The following is an 11,857-nucleotide window of genomic DNA, read 5'->3' on the forward strand; positions in this document are numbered from 1 at the left end:
CCAGCCTGCAGCACGTGGGGGAGTCCGGGAAAGAGCAGCCCAGGGTCCACCCGGGTTGGCGAGCCACCAAGTCAAGAGAAACCATAAATCGTTGTTTTTTTTACCATGAAGTTTTGCGGTGGATTTTTACATCGCAGCAGATAAGAAACCACAGCAGATGGTGATCTTTCAGTGGATTATGAAATCAATTTTCTGGGGGCAAAGACAGCATACAAAATAGAAGGCAGCAGAATAGAACATGTAACAGTGCGTGTGGGACACAGAGTTCCAATCATCTGCTGCCATGTAAGAAAGCACCCCAAGAGTTCACGAGAAAAACCAACCAGCGTACCGTGCTGGGACGTCGGGGATGGCAAGTTTGGACAGGGCACAGGGCAGCGACTCATTTCTGTTTCCAGTGGAGCCTCGGCCGGGCTGGCTCAGATGCTTGGCCGTATGTCTGAGGCCTTGGTTCTCACTGTTGGGGGAGATTCTCGCTCTTTCTCCCTGGCCTGTCTTTGGGGACCGGGATGTCCAGTGTGGCTCCCTCACTTATGAGCTGGGCACATACAACGGGATGGGAGGAACCTCTGGGGTCTCACCGTCCACGGCCCCTCCATGCGGCTCGCTTGGGCTCCCTTACAGCAAGGTGGTTGGTCTCTGGGTGGTTGGACTTCCTACTTGGGGGCTGGTTTCTGTAAGGCTTCTGATGGCCTCACTTCAGTGGCCCCTGAGCGTCACCTCTGCACGATCCCGCGGTCAGCCACGCCGGTGAGGCCGGCCCAGGCTTAAGGGGAGGGCTTAGACTCCACCTCCAGATGGGAGTTGTCACAAAGGACCTGTGGTCCATCATAACGGGGGACACCCTTCACCGAGTCTAACACATCACTGCTTCCAGGACCCATTCTGCCTTCACACGCATCAACCCAGGCGCCCCTTCCCCAATATTATTTTTTAAAGCAAGTCCCAGGCACTGTATTATTTCATCCATAAATCCCGGGGAATACAGTCGTACCACGTGCCCTTTGTGTTGTAATCCCAGCAATCCACTTGGCTGGCAATAAGTAATGCTAAAATTCTCATTGCCCTTAAAGAGATGCCAGTAGGTAAATCCTAAGACTGATTGATGAGCCAGGAGCCCACACTAAGCACACGTTACGTAGGAGGAAGGCAGGAGGGGAGGAGTGGGAACAAGGACAGCGGCCGCTGCTGTTCTTCTTGAAATGATGAGCCTGCTGTTACTTTGCTCAAAACATTAAAGGGACGCCTGGGTGGCTCAGTCGTTGGGCGTCTGCCTTCGGCTCAGGTCATGATCCCGGGGTCCTGGGATCGAGCCCCGCGTCGGGCTCTCCGCTCTGCGGGAAGCCTGCTTCTCCCTCTCCCACTCCCCCTGCTTGTGTTCCTGCTCTCACTGTCTCTGTCTCTGTCAAATAAATAAATAAAATCTTGGGGCACCTGGGTGGCTCAGTCGTTAAGCGTCTGCCTTCGGCTCAGGTCGTGACCCCAGGGTCCTGGGATCGAGCCCCGCATCGGGCTCCCTGCTCAGCGGGAGGCCTGCTTCTCCCTCTCCCTCTGCCTGCCGCTCCCCCTGCTTGTGCTCTCTCTCAAATTAATAAGAATCTTAAAAAAAAAAAAAATTAAAAAAGAGGGGCACCTGGCTGGCTCCATCAGTGGAGCATGCGACTCGTCCATCTTGGGGGTCGTGAATTCAAGCCCCACATTGGGTGTAGAGATTGCTTAAAATCTTAAAAAAATAAAAATTAAAAATTAAAAAGAAAATCGGGTGATGGACAACTGACGACTCAAATCTCTTCAGCCCTATAGGTTGTGTCATGTCACAATTCCTCGGTGACACTGCTTTTGTTTAATTAAAAAAATTTCAAATTAATTTACATTACTTTTATCTTAATTAAACATTATAAATATTGCTTTTGTTTAATTTTAGGAGAGCATTCTGGGCCGTGGAGCGGAAGCCAGGAAGCCCCGGCTGGTGGCTGCCCCTCGTCGCGAGCAGAGAACCGTGTTCTGTTGGCTTCCTCGGAAGAGGGCCGGTGAGACCCGTTTAAAGTATTCAAGATGAGCCCCACCTCGGCCCGGCCTCGGGACAGCGGCCACGTGGGGGCAGCCCGGGTGCCCTCGCACAGCTCCATCTGCATGGTGCGCCCCGAAACCCGTCCGGGGGGCCCCCACGTGCCTGCATGTGTGAGCAGTGGCTCTACGGGACGCAGGCCTCCCGCAGCCTGCCTCCCGCAGCCTCCCTCCCACAGCCTCCCGCACCCCGGCACAGCCGGCATCCGGGCGGGCCCTGGGTGCCCAGGCGGGCGCTGCTTCCTCCCACCAGCGGGCGGACCGTTAGCTGGGGCGTCAGGGTCTCCCCTGCACGTCCAAGTGGATGCCCAGAGCAGGTCCTCCACAATAACCTCCAGGTGGTTATTGAAATTGCTTTTTTTAAAAAAATTTATTTATTTATTTTTTAAAAGATTTTATTTATTTATTTGACAGAGAGAGACACAGTGAGAGAGGAGCACAGGCAGGGGGAGTGGAGGGGGGAGAGGCAGGCTTCCCGCCGAGCGGGGAGCCCGATGCGGGGCTCGATCCCAGAACGCTGGGATCATGACCTGAGCCGAAGGCAGGCGCTTAACGACTGAGCCACCCAGGCGCCCCGAAATTGCTTTTAAATAGCGCAGAGACACCCTCCCCACTTCACCACCATCAATTTGTGGCGGGGCCGTGCTCGGCACGCTCAAGTTCAAAGATCAACCAGGAGTAAACCCGTCTGCACGCAGAGGTCCCTTGATCATCTTACAGTCCTCCGCTCTCTCCCCCGCCAGTCTCTGAGCCACTCCCTCCCCGAATCTCCGCTCACCCTGCCCTTTGTGTGACCAGTCCTGTTCCCTGGGAGGGTGGGGCCCGTCCTCCCCACCCTGATGCCACCAGAAGAAATGTCTGGGGTGAGGCAGGCTGACCAGCGGCCCCCCGGCAGATACCTCTCTGTCCAGACCTCGGGAACCCGTGAATGGGGCTTCATTTGGAAAAGGGGACTTTGTAGATGCAACTAGGCAGGGGAGCTTGAGACCGTCCTGGATTCCCCGGGCGGGCCCCTGACAAGGGCTCTTACGGGGGGCAGAAGGTGAGCGCGGCCAGGAGGACGGCGTGGAGCCGGTAGCCACAGGAGCTGGAGGACCCGCCCACGTACACAGGACGGAGGCAGCACACAGCCAGGAGCAAAACCCAAGCCCAGTTACCTTCAGAACCCCCGACGCGAGACACGAACGAGGAGCTTAGGAGCAGCGGTGGGAGGAGTCCTTAGTGGGAGCGCGCGCGGGGCGGCGGGAGGACGGGGAGCCCGGGGACATCTGTGTGGGAGGCGCAGACCCGAGCCGAGCCAGAGCAGCAGAACCTCCCAGACGTCTGCTTGCTGCTCTCTTTCTCAACTGACGTGTGTCTTTCAGGCATAAATGGAATCACCAAATCTTTTAAATAAAACACCTGCACCTTAATGAATCTGTGGCGAGTTGGGTGTCTAGAAAGGCCCAAGGCTTGCCTGGCTGTGGTCGGGGACAATGGAATGTGCGGTTTAAAAAGCAAGGGGGCTCTGCACTGTTCCAGATCTCACACTTAACGTTAAGAAGTAGGAAATGCAGAAAATAAGGCTTCCCCTGAGCTCGGCAAGCTCAGCCGCACAGGTTCGACACAGGAAGACGCGAGAGAACCCAGCTGTGCGCTGGCGGAGACGGAGACGGGCCGGGCCGGACTCACCCACAGAAGGAAAACACGCTCGTCCGGAGCGGGAGCGGTCAGCCCTGGTGGCGCAGGCAGAGCGGGACGGTGAACACCAAGCCACGGTCTTTGCAGGGCCCGCCCCACGGGCCACAGTGGGTGGTGTCAGCCACTGGGCTCAGCGCCCACCCCCCCTGGAGACCCCCAAAGGGGGTCCCGGAGTTGCCTAGCCCTCCGAGCTCTTGCGTGAGAGCTGGGGCGGCGGCCATGCGTGAGCCACCCCCCAGGGAATCCACTTCCAGCCCTGCAGGTGGGTGGGCCCCGCCCGAGCCGGCGCACCTGCCCCCTCCCCTCTGCCCGCTGCAGGAGGCGCCCCCCACCCCGGTTCCCAGGGGCCGAGAGAAGTGGAGGGACGCAGCCCTGGGCACCTCTCGTGAGGGCATGAGGAGAGCAGCAGGAGAGTAAAGCCCACACGGAGGACGGCCCGGGGACGAGCAACAGTGCTGAGCACATGCACAGGCCCCCGCACACGCTGCCCCCGCCTCCTCTGGGCCCTGGAGGGGCCGGTGAGACCGTGAGATGGAGTCGCTGCGCCTCCGGAACCGAGGGCACAGACACCCGGTCCTCCTGTGGCTGGCACCGCATCCTGCACCTCGGGGCTGTTTGGGTCTCCGAGCTGCTCTGCACGCTAGACGCCCGGGGCCCGCACGGGGGAGCACGGAGGCGGCGAAGAAGGGCAGCTGGTTCTCAGTATCCTTTATTGGCAGTGGAAAATGCTTCAGGACTGTATTGAAAGACAGCAATAAATAATACTGTGATAAAAACAGTTCAAAAGTAGACTGTACATACTTTGTTACATAATCAGGAAGTTCACAAAAGATTAATAGAAAAACAGGACGGTAACAGTGAATTGTACAAGTAAATTAAAAGCAGAAACCAAATGTAAAGACATGCCGTTTCTATCTATGTCTCAGCTGCATAATAAATAATGCACCATGATCTGAACACATTTCTTGCTGGCTTTTTAATATGCCAAGTAGAAAGTAAGAGTTACATTTGCTACTTATACAATCCAAACGGCTATCTCATCAAAATCTAAAAATGTACGACTAGGTCCATTCTTTAAACATGTTTACAAACGAATGTAAAAAGATGATTTACATAAGAACAGTAAGGCCTTTGTTAGAGTTGCACGACATTATTTCCGGGGGGGAGGGGGGCGGGGGGGGACGCAGCGCTTCCTGATTGGTCCTCTAAGAGTTCTCGCCAGCGAGCTCCGCACCAGGAGGACGCCCAGGCCCCCCCGCCCAGGGCCCCCCCAGGCTCTCAGGGTCCTCAGCTCGCGGCTTCAGCCAGTCGCTAAACACGAGCTGCCCGAGCCCACCGGGACGAGCCTATGAAGAGTTCACCGGTCCTAGGAGATTTTCATAGTCTTTCCAGTCCAAATTTTCAGAAGCTGATATTTAACACCAGATATTTTTAATCTGTTCACGCTATGGAATAAAGCATTTCTTGCTAGAAAAAGTATAGTTAAGGTCAGTCATTAAAATACAACAACAGTTGCTTGAAATGAAGTCTGCTTATTTCAAAATGATTGTTGTAGAGCTAGGTTTTGTTTGATAACACAGCTGTGTCATGATTTTACAAATACGGTAAAATCCTTCTCTCTGTCAGGGTTTATTAATAACAAATTAAGTAATGATAATTACAATAAATGCACAATTTACAAAAGCCCTATATTTGTTCATAGGATTTATACATACAAGCATTACAGTACATTCATTTGAAAGACTAAATTAGATATAAGAACACGAATTGATTTGAAAGGATATTTATAGCCTGGATATACATGAAAAAGTAAGTAACTATATAAATGAAGTCATAAGTTTACATAAATATAAGAAACATTAAGTTCTAAAATATTTTCTCTATAGTATTCATGAATTTTTCGCTAATTAAAAACTCTGTAATAAAATATCTCAGGGTCCATATAACAAGTATTAACAGATTAAAGATTCCGTTGCATTTTAAAATGTAGTCTTTGTGGGATTCGAAGTGGTGCATAATCATCTGTAGAAGTAGTGCGGGTAAACTGGAAAAGAAAAACAAACAAAAGAATCAGTCTTAAGCCACCTGAGCAGTGACGTCCCGGCCGGGCAGGCCCCAGCACACCTCCCCTCCCGCCCTGTGCTTTAGCCCCTGAGAAGCCAGAGGAAGCATCAAGCACTTTGCTTATCAATGACTGACTTCATTTTGGCCTATGTCCAAAAGTAACCAATTTTTAAAAAGGATGGAAAAAACAAGTATTCTTTTTTTTTTTTTTTTAAGATTTTATTTTTAAGTAATCTCTATAGCCAACGTGGGGTTGGAACTCAGGAGCCCGAGATCAGAGCTGCCTGTTCCACCGACCGAGCCCGCAGGGAGCCCCCAGCAATCACACATTCTGGCTGAGACAGGAAAACACTGAGCGCAAACAGAGCTCCCCCAGGGCCCTCGGAGCAGGGGGAAGAGGGCCAGGCTCGCAGGCCTGCACCCGAAATCTCAATCCACAAACTCAGCCCCTCTTGTGCTAATGCACTTGGTTTTTGTTCTGGGTTTTTTTTAGACCAACCCCTTAGGGCGCCGGGGTGGCACACTCGGTGGAGCGCCTGACTCCTGGTTTTGGCTCGGGTCGTGGGACCGAGCTCAGCATCGGGCTCCAGGCTCAGCGCGGAGTCAGCTTGAGAGTCCCGCTCTCTGCCCTCCCCCACCGCTCACGCGTGTTTGTGCATGTGCTCTCGCTCTCCCGCAAATAAGGATCTTGGAAGAAACCCCCATCTCCCAACTGAGGGGCTATCGGTGTCACACGGTGGCTATGGTCTCATGAAACTTAATACTTCGGGGCCTGATTCATTCAAGACCGCGTCTGTAAAAGCAGGCCGGCCAGCAGCAGTGGCCCGGGCGTCCCACCAGGTGCACGCAGACGCAGAGGCTGTGACCCGCTGGGGACAGTCAGCTAAGAGCCAGGTGACGCTCTCTTGCGCTCTCCTGCCTCCCCCCGCCCCCACGAGACAGTAGCAGACGTGGGGGCCAGCATCTTTGTGTTTAAGGAATGGAAAGAATGGAAATACATTTCTTCCCTTAGGAATCAGTGACACACTAGCCTCTCCAGGTTAAGCGTGAGCATCCAGAACACCAAAGTCCCCTCCACGGGCGCTGAGGGCTTGTGCGCGTGCGTCCGGCCAGCTTCCCGAGCTCGCGGGGCCGGCTCTCCGGGCTACTCACCTACAGGGGGCGTCAGCAGGAGTAAGTCCTGACTGTGGCCGAATCCAGCCTCTGCGGTCCTGACACGCCACCTGCTCCGACGACCACGACGGGAGGCGTGCAAACACAGCATGCAGTTAGTCTCAGCGCCGCGCGGCCGCTCGAGCGCACACACGCACATTCACGCCCACGGCAGCACCCACGGAGGGGAACTGAGTCACCGAGTGGGCTTGTCCCCACCCCCCGAGCAGCCCGGGGTCCGTGGGGCAGCAGGTGAGGGGAAGGCAATTCCTCCACACACATCCATCTGCACTGGCAACAACCATGAACACGGTGACTGTTTCTCCCGAAAGCCTCCAGACTTACAGACTTTTCTGGACTTTTTTGCAGCCCAGCAGCAACGTGAGTGTTACCAGCGCGCTAAAGGGAGTCGGGTGCCCGTCCCGCTGCCCACCCCCCTCCCCCGTCTGTCTGAGAAGGACGGCCTTACCCTCCCGGCAGCGGGTGCAGGACGATGACCGAGCCACGGAAGCCCAGGCCCAGCCTCCCTTCCAGCCGCCAACAGCGCGCACCACAGATGCTTTTGTTCTATCAAGAAACCGCCCGGGGGGCTCACTGGGTTTTTCCAGCCCTGTAGCAGCTGTGGGCTGCTCCCAACTACAAGCCCTGTCTCCCCACAGGCTGCCGGTTCCCTGCCCCGGGGCCAGAGAGCACTCGGAGAGAGCGGGAGGCCTGCCAGCTGGGCCGGGTTTCCGCCTCCGCCTCCGTTAGCAACGGGGTAAGAGCTCACCTTCCACGGGCTACGCTCCCTACGCCTTTTGCCACGGTTATGTTTCATTTACCTGAACTGTAATCCAAATGCCGCTGTTAACATTTACAATAAGGAAAAGGCGACTTGTGAAATGAAGCTGAGGAGACCAGGACCGCAGGCCAATTGCCCAAGAAGTCGAAGACTTAAGTTACAACTAGAATCCATAGAAATTACCTACAGGCTTCTTGAAGGAAAATGCTATTCTTTTCCAAAAAGTTGGGTTTTTCCCTCATTAAGCATAATATTGAAGTCTGGCGAAGAGATGCAGTTTTTTAAATAAAAACACTGCCCGATAAGTTGCCCTCACTCAAAGCTCAGCAAGGCTTTATAGAAATTACTTTTCTCTGGTTTGTACGTGGGCAGCGAGAGCAGAACTCACAACCGAGGTTCAGGCAGAGCTTAGGCAGGAAAATGGTAAAAACCACACCGGAAAACTTCCCTACAGCCCGTCTACCCACGTCCACCGAGAGTGAGCGCGCGGCCGCCCGTCACAGGCCTACGACACAGGGCCCCCGCGGCCAACACACACAGCACTCGGGACGTGCCGGACACTTGCCAAGAGCTTCCCGCAAAGGACTCGCCGCCACAAGCCATCAGTGAGGAAGACACTCGTGCGACAACCAGTCTACAGATGGGGACACTGAGGCACAGTGCTCAAGGTCATGCGCCTCCTGCACGGCAGAGCCAGATACCAGCCCAGGCAGTGTGGCCCTCCATCCTGTCACTGAGTGGGACACGGTCAGAGCGGAGAGGTCCCTCCGCAGACCTTGGCCAACTCTTCACTAGCGGTGGTCTCGAAGCAGAGGGACCGTCCAGGGATAACTGCACCCTGATCTGACACAATGACCCTACAACTGGCGCCCTCGACAAGACCAGCCCTGCCCTGTGAGCACATCCGGGCTCCCCTTCTTCCTTTTCCCCGTCCTCTTACAACGTAACGACACGGACAAGAGAGAGCAAGGACGAAGGTGGGAACTGTGCCGATTACCACGGACTCAGTCACTCCTCCAGCGCGGAGAGAAGTCCTAGGGGTAGAGGACGTGGTCTGAAAGCCCCTGTGCTGCTCTCCGAGGGCAGAGCCCTCGAGGGCCACACGAACACATCTCTGCAAGTGTGGACGTCGGTCCAACGCTCTGAGGACACACACGCTGCTTAGCTTTATTAGTTGGAAGAATATGCTAATGTTCAACCAGATAACTTAAAATATCTGTATCATTGTTAAACTTTTCTACACAGATGTTAGGATTAATTTTACAGCATGTAAACCTGGGCATGCAACAGCACCCACACGCTTGCTACGTATTAAAGAGGTCATCGTGACCCTTATTAACGTTCCAGCCAAAAAGCTGCTCGTGCTGCCGACAGGTGGTCGGGGGAGCACAGTGCATCACGTACCGTCCAGCTGCATCTTCTTTGGCTGCATAGAGGGGGAGGACAGAGAGGAAGTGACCCGGAAGTTTGCGGGGAGAGTCTCTGCTGACCCAGCAGCTAAGCCACGAACGTCCTTTGGTCTAAACTTTTTCCTCCAAGAAGGTGCCCTCCTAAAGCTTTTATCATCGTCCTGGTAAATTAAAGATCAGAAAACAAGACTGATTTTAAAATACAGGACAAAATACACAGTAAAGTTACTAACTCTTTAAAATGTCCTTGTCCCTGCATTTTTGTTCACATGTATCTAACCCCATTCTTTTTCTTTTTCTTTTCTTTTTTTTAAAGATTTTATTTATTTGAGAGAGAGAGAATGAGAGAGAACACATGAGAGGGGATAGGGTCAGAGGACGAAGCAGACTCCCTGCCGAGCAGGGAGCCCGATGCGGGACTCGATCCAGGGACTCCAGGATCATGACCTGAGCCAAAGGCAGTCGCTTAACCAACTGAGCCACCCAGGCGCCCTATCTAACCCCATTCTTTTTTGATTTTTTTAATTTATCTGACAGAGAAAAAGAGCGCACAAGCAGGAGGAGCGGCAGGTAGAGGGAGAGGGAGAAGCAGACTCCCCCACTGAACAGAGAGCCTGACTCGGGGCTCAATCCCAGGACCCCGGGATCATGACCTAAGCCGAAGGCAGACGCTTCACCGACTGAGCCCCCCAGGTGCCCCTCTGACCCCATTCTTGATAACCATCAGACTCCCTGCCCAGACTGGGAACTTCTCAGAGTAAAAGGAGACAGGGCCACCCTCATGCTGGGACCCCAGCTGGGCACAAATCAGGACAATGCTGGGCCACCTGGGTGTGCTCTGTCTGCCACCATGTGTCGCTTCTTATCCTGCAGAAATCACCTTCTTCCTATGTAAGATACTGCATTTTTGTCTTCAAAACAGTCTTCAGGCTGGGACAGGCCAGCGATGCCCGTCAGGTGTCCCGTTCCCGCCACACTCAAGTGTTCGCACGGCGACGGAGACGGTAACACGTCACGGTGCGAGAGGACACGAGTCATGGTTTCGAATGAGGAGAAATGAATGTGTCCTGTGTTTTTAAATAAACTTCTGAAACATTCTGCCAGAGCACAGGGGGTCCTGGATGGGATTGAGGTATCCAGTTGTCCCAAAACACAACTTACAGACTATGCCTCGGCCGCAACCAATGCTTTATGATGCGAAAAACATTTTTGAAGGATATCAAAAGTTAAATAGCAGAAATTAAAAAAAAAACCTCCCCATCTTAGTGAAAATATTGCTTTCTTAATAGCTCATTTGTTAATAAATTAAGAGCAAAGCTTAACTTGTAAAGTAAAATTGTCTCCACATTTGGAAGAGTTATCCAGACTACACGGCTCCTACAAATATATTAATTTACTTTATTTATTTACTTACTTATTTTTAAAGATTTTACTTTTAGGTAATCTCTATATCCGATGTGGGGCCCAAACCACAACCCTGAGATCAAGAGTCACACACTCTACCAAGCTGAGCCAGGCTGGTGCCCCCAAATGTAACAATTTACATTTAATGCAAGTTTAAAAATCATTAGGCTGAAAACTTACTTCATCAAACCTTCTGTCAGTCCCCATGACCAAAAGGTTGTTAAACTCTCTTTCCAAGACAGCACGAGCCTGAAATCATAACAAAACAACCCCCCTTAGTGATATGCTAAGGATGTTAGCATATCACAGTTATTTTTAAACCAAGACTTAAACAAACAAACAATAACTCAAGGGATGAATGCCGTGAACATCACAGGGTACTTTAAGTCAGGGGTTTTAATGGGGAATGCATTCGCGGGCTTTGGGCGGTGGGACCCGTGAGCTCTTGGGACATTTCGTAACAAGTGTGCCGTGGGGGCCGCTGCTGGTGGGGAGCTTGAGGGTACTGGCAGAAGATATACATGTTCTGTAGAAGAATAAAAACATTCCTGATTCTCCAATGAGCCCATGAGTCAAAAAGGACACAGGGAAATGAGAAACAGAACTCCTGAGACCTGCGTGCGGCACACTTTCGTAAGAGCGTCTCTCTCTCTCTCTCCCCTCTGCCGCTCCACGAGCACCCGGTGTGGACGCAGGTCTCCCGCAGGTGGTTTACGCCAGGACTCCTGCGTGCACCAGGACATGGAAGGACAGGCAGACACGAGGAGGAGCTAACAAGTACTGTGGGCTCTGAGCCGCCGCATCGTGTTTGAGGCAGGGGAAGAGAGGACTGGCTGGCTGGGGGTTTGGTTACGCTCTCTCTGCCTCCACTCAGATGCGGAGCGCAGCGCTGGTCGGAGGGCGGGGTGCGGGCGTGGCCGGCATCACCTGCGTGTTCTGTGTCGGGATCTGCAGCAGGAGCGCCAGGGCGTTGGCATCGAAGGTCTCATCTAAGGCCATCAGCGCGCCGTGAACGCCGCTCTCAATGAGATTGTTGGCGTATTCTTTAAGGCCGATCGATAGGATCCAGCGAATCACTCGATCATTGCTCCAAACTAGCACATCTGCAGACGAGTGAAAACAATGCTCAGAGCGGCTGCAGGAAGCTCGTTTCACCGCGTTCGCCCCATAACACAGGATAAAGATCCACCCGCAGGCCCCGAGCCTCCAGTTCCCGACACAAGACGCAAGCCGCATGGGCCCCGGGGGCGCTGCCAGGTGGGCAGACGGCCTCGGCTGCACTCGCACACTGCCGTCCTGG

At 53.4% G+C, this 11,857-nt stretch overlaps 1 protein-coding gene across 6 annotated transcripts in view; it reads right to left on the reverse strand.

The window, feature by feature from the left end:
• Positions 1-4,440: 4,440 nt before the first annotated feature.
• The window catches only part of PPFIA1 (PTPRF interacting protein alpha 1), a 91,893-nt gene continuing 84,476 nt past the window's right edge, over positions 4,441-11,857 (reverse strand). For 4 of the 6 annotated variants that reach the window (XM_045893073.2, XM_045893069.2, XM_045893071.2 and 1 more), the window contains 5 exons: positions 11,485-11,660; positions 10,738-10,806; positions 9,149-9,314; positions 6,964-7,034; positions 4,441-5,791 (listed from right to left, as the gene is read on the reverse strand). In XM_045893073.2, coding sequence (XP_045749029.1) covers positions 6,976-7,034; positions 9,149-9,314; positions 10,738-10,806; positions 11,485-11,660 — 470 coding nt within the window. In that variant the 3' untranslated portion in view covers positions 4,441-5,791; positions 6,964-6,975. The remainder of the gene's footprint in view (positions 5,792-6,963; positions 7,035-9,148; positions 9,315-10,737; positions 10,807-11,484; positions 11,661-11,857) is intronic. The other 2 variants (XM_064576047.1, XM_045893072.2) reach the window with 1 other exon arrangement.

Source organism: Mirounga angustirostris, unplaced genomic scaffold (assembly GCF_029215605.1).
Source record: "Mirounga angustirostris isolate CCGP_5_RB_7025 unplaced genomic scaffold, mMirAng1.0.hap1 SCAF_13, whole genome shotgun sequence".
In the NCBI taxonomy this organism is placed as follows: domain Eukaryota; kingdom Metazoa; phylum Chordata; class Mammalia; order Carnivora; family Phocidae; genus Mirounga; species Mirounga angustirostris.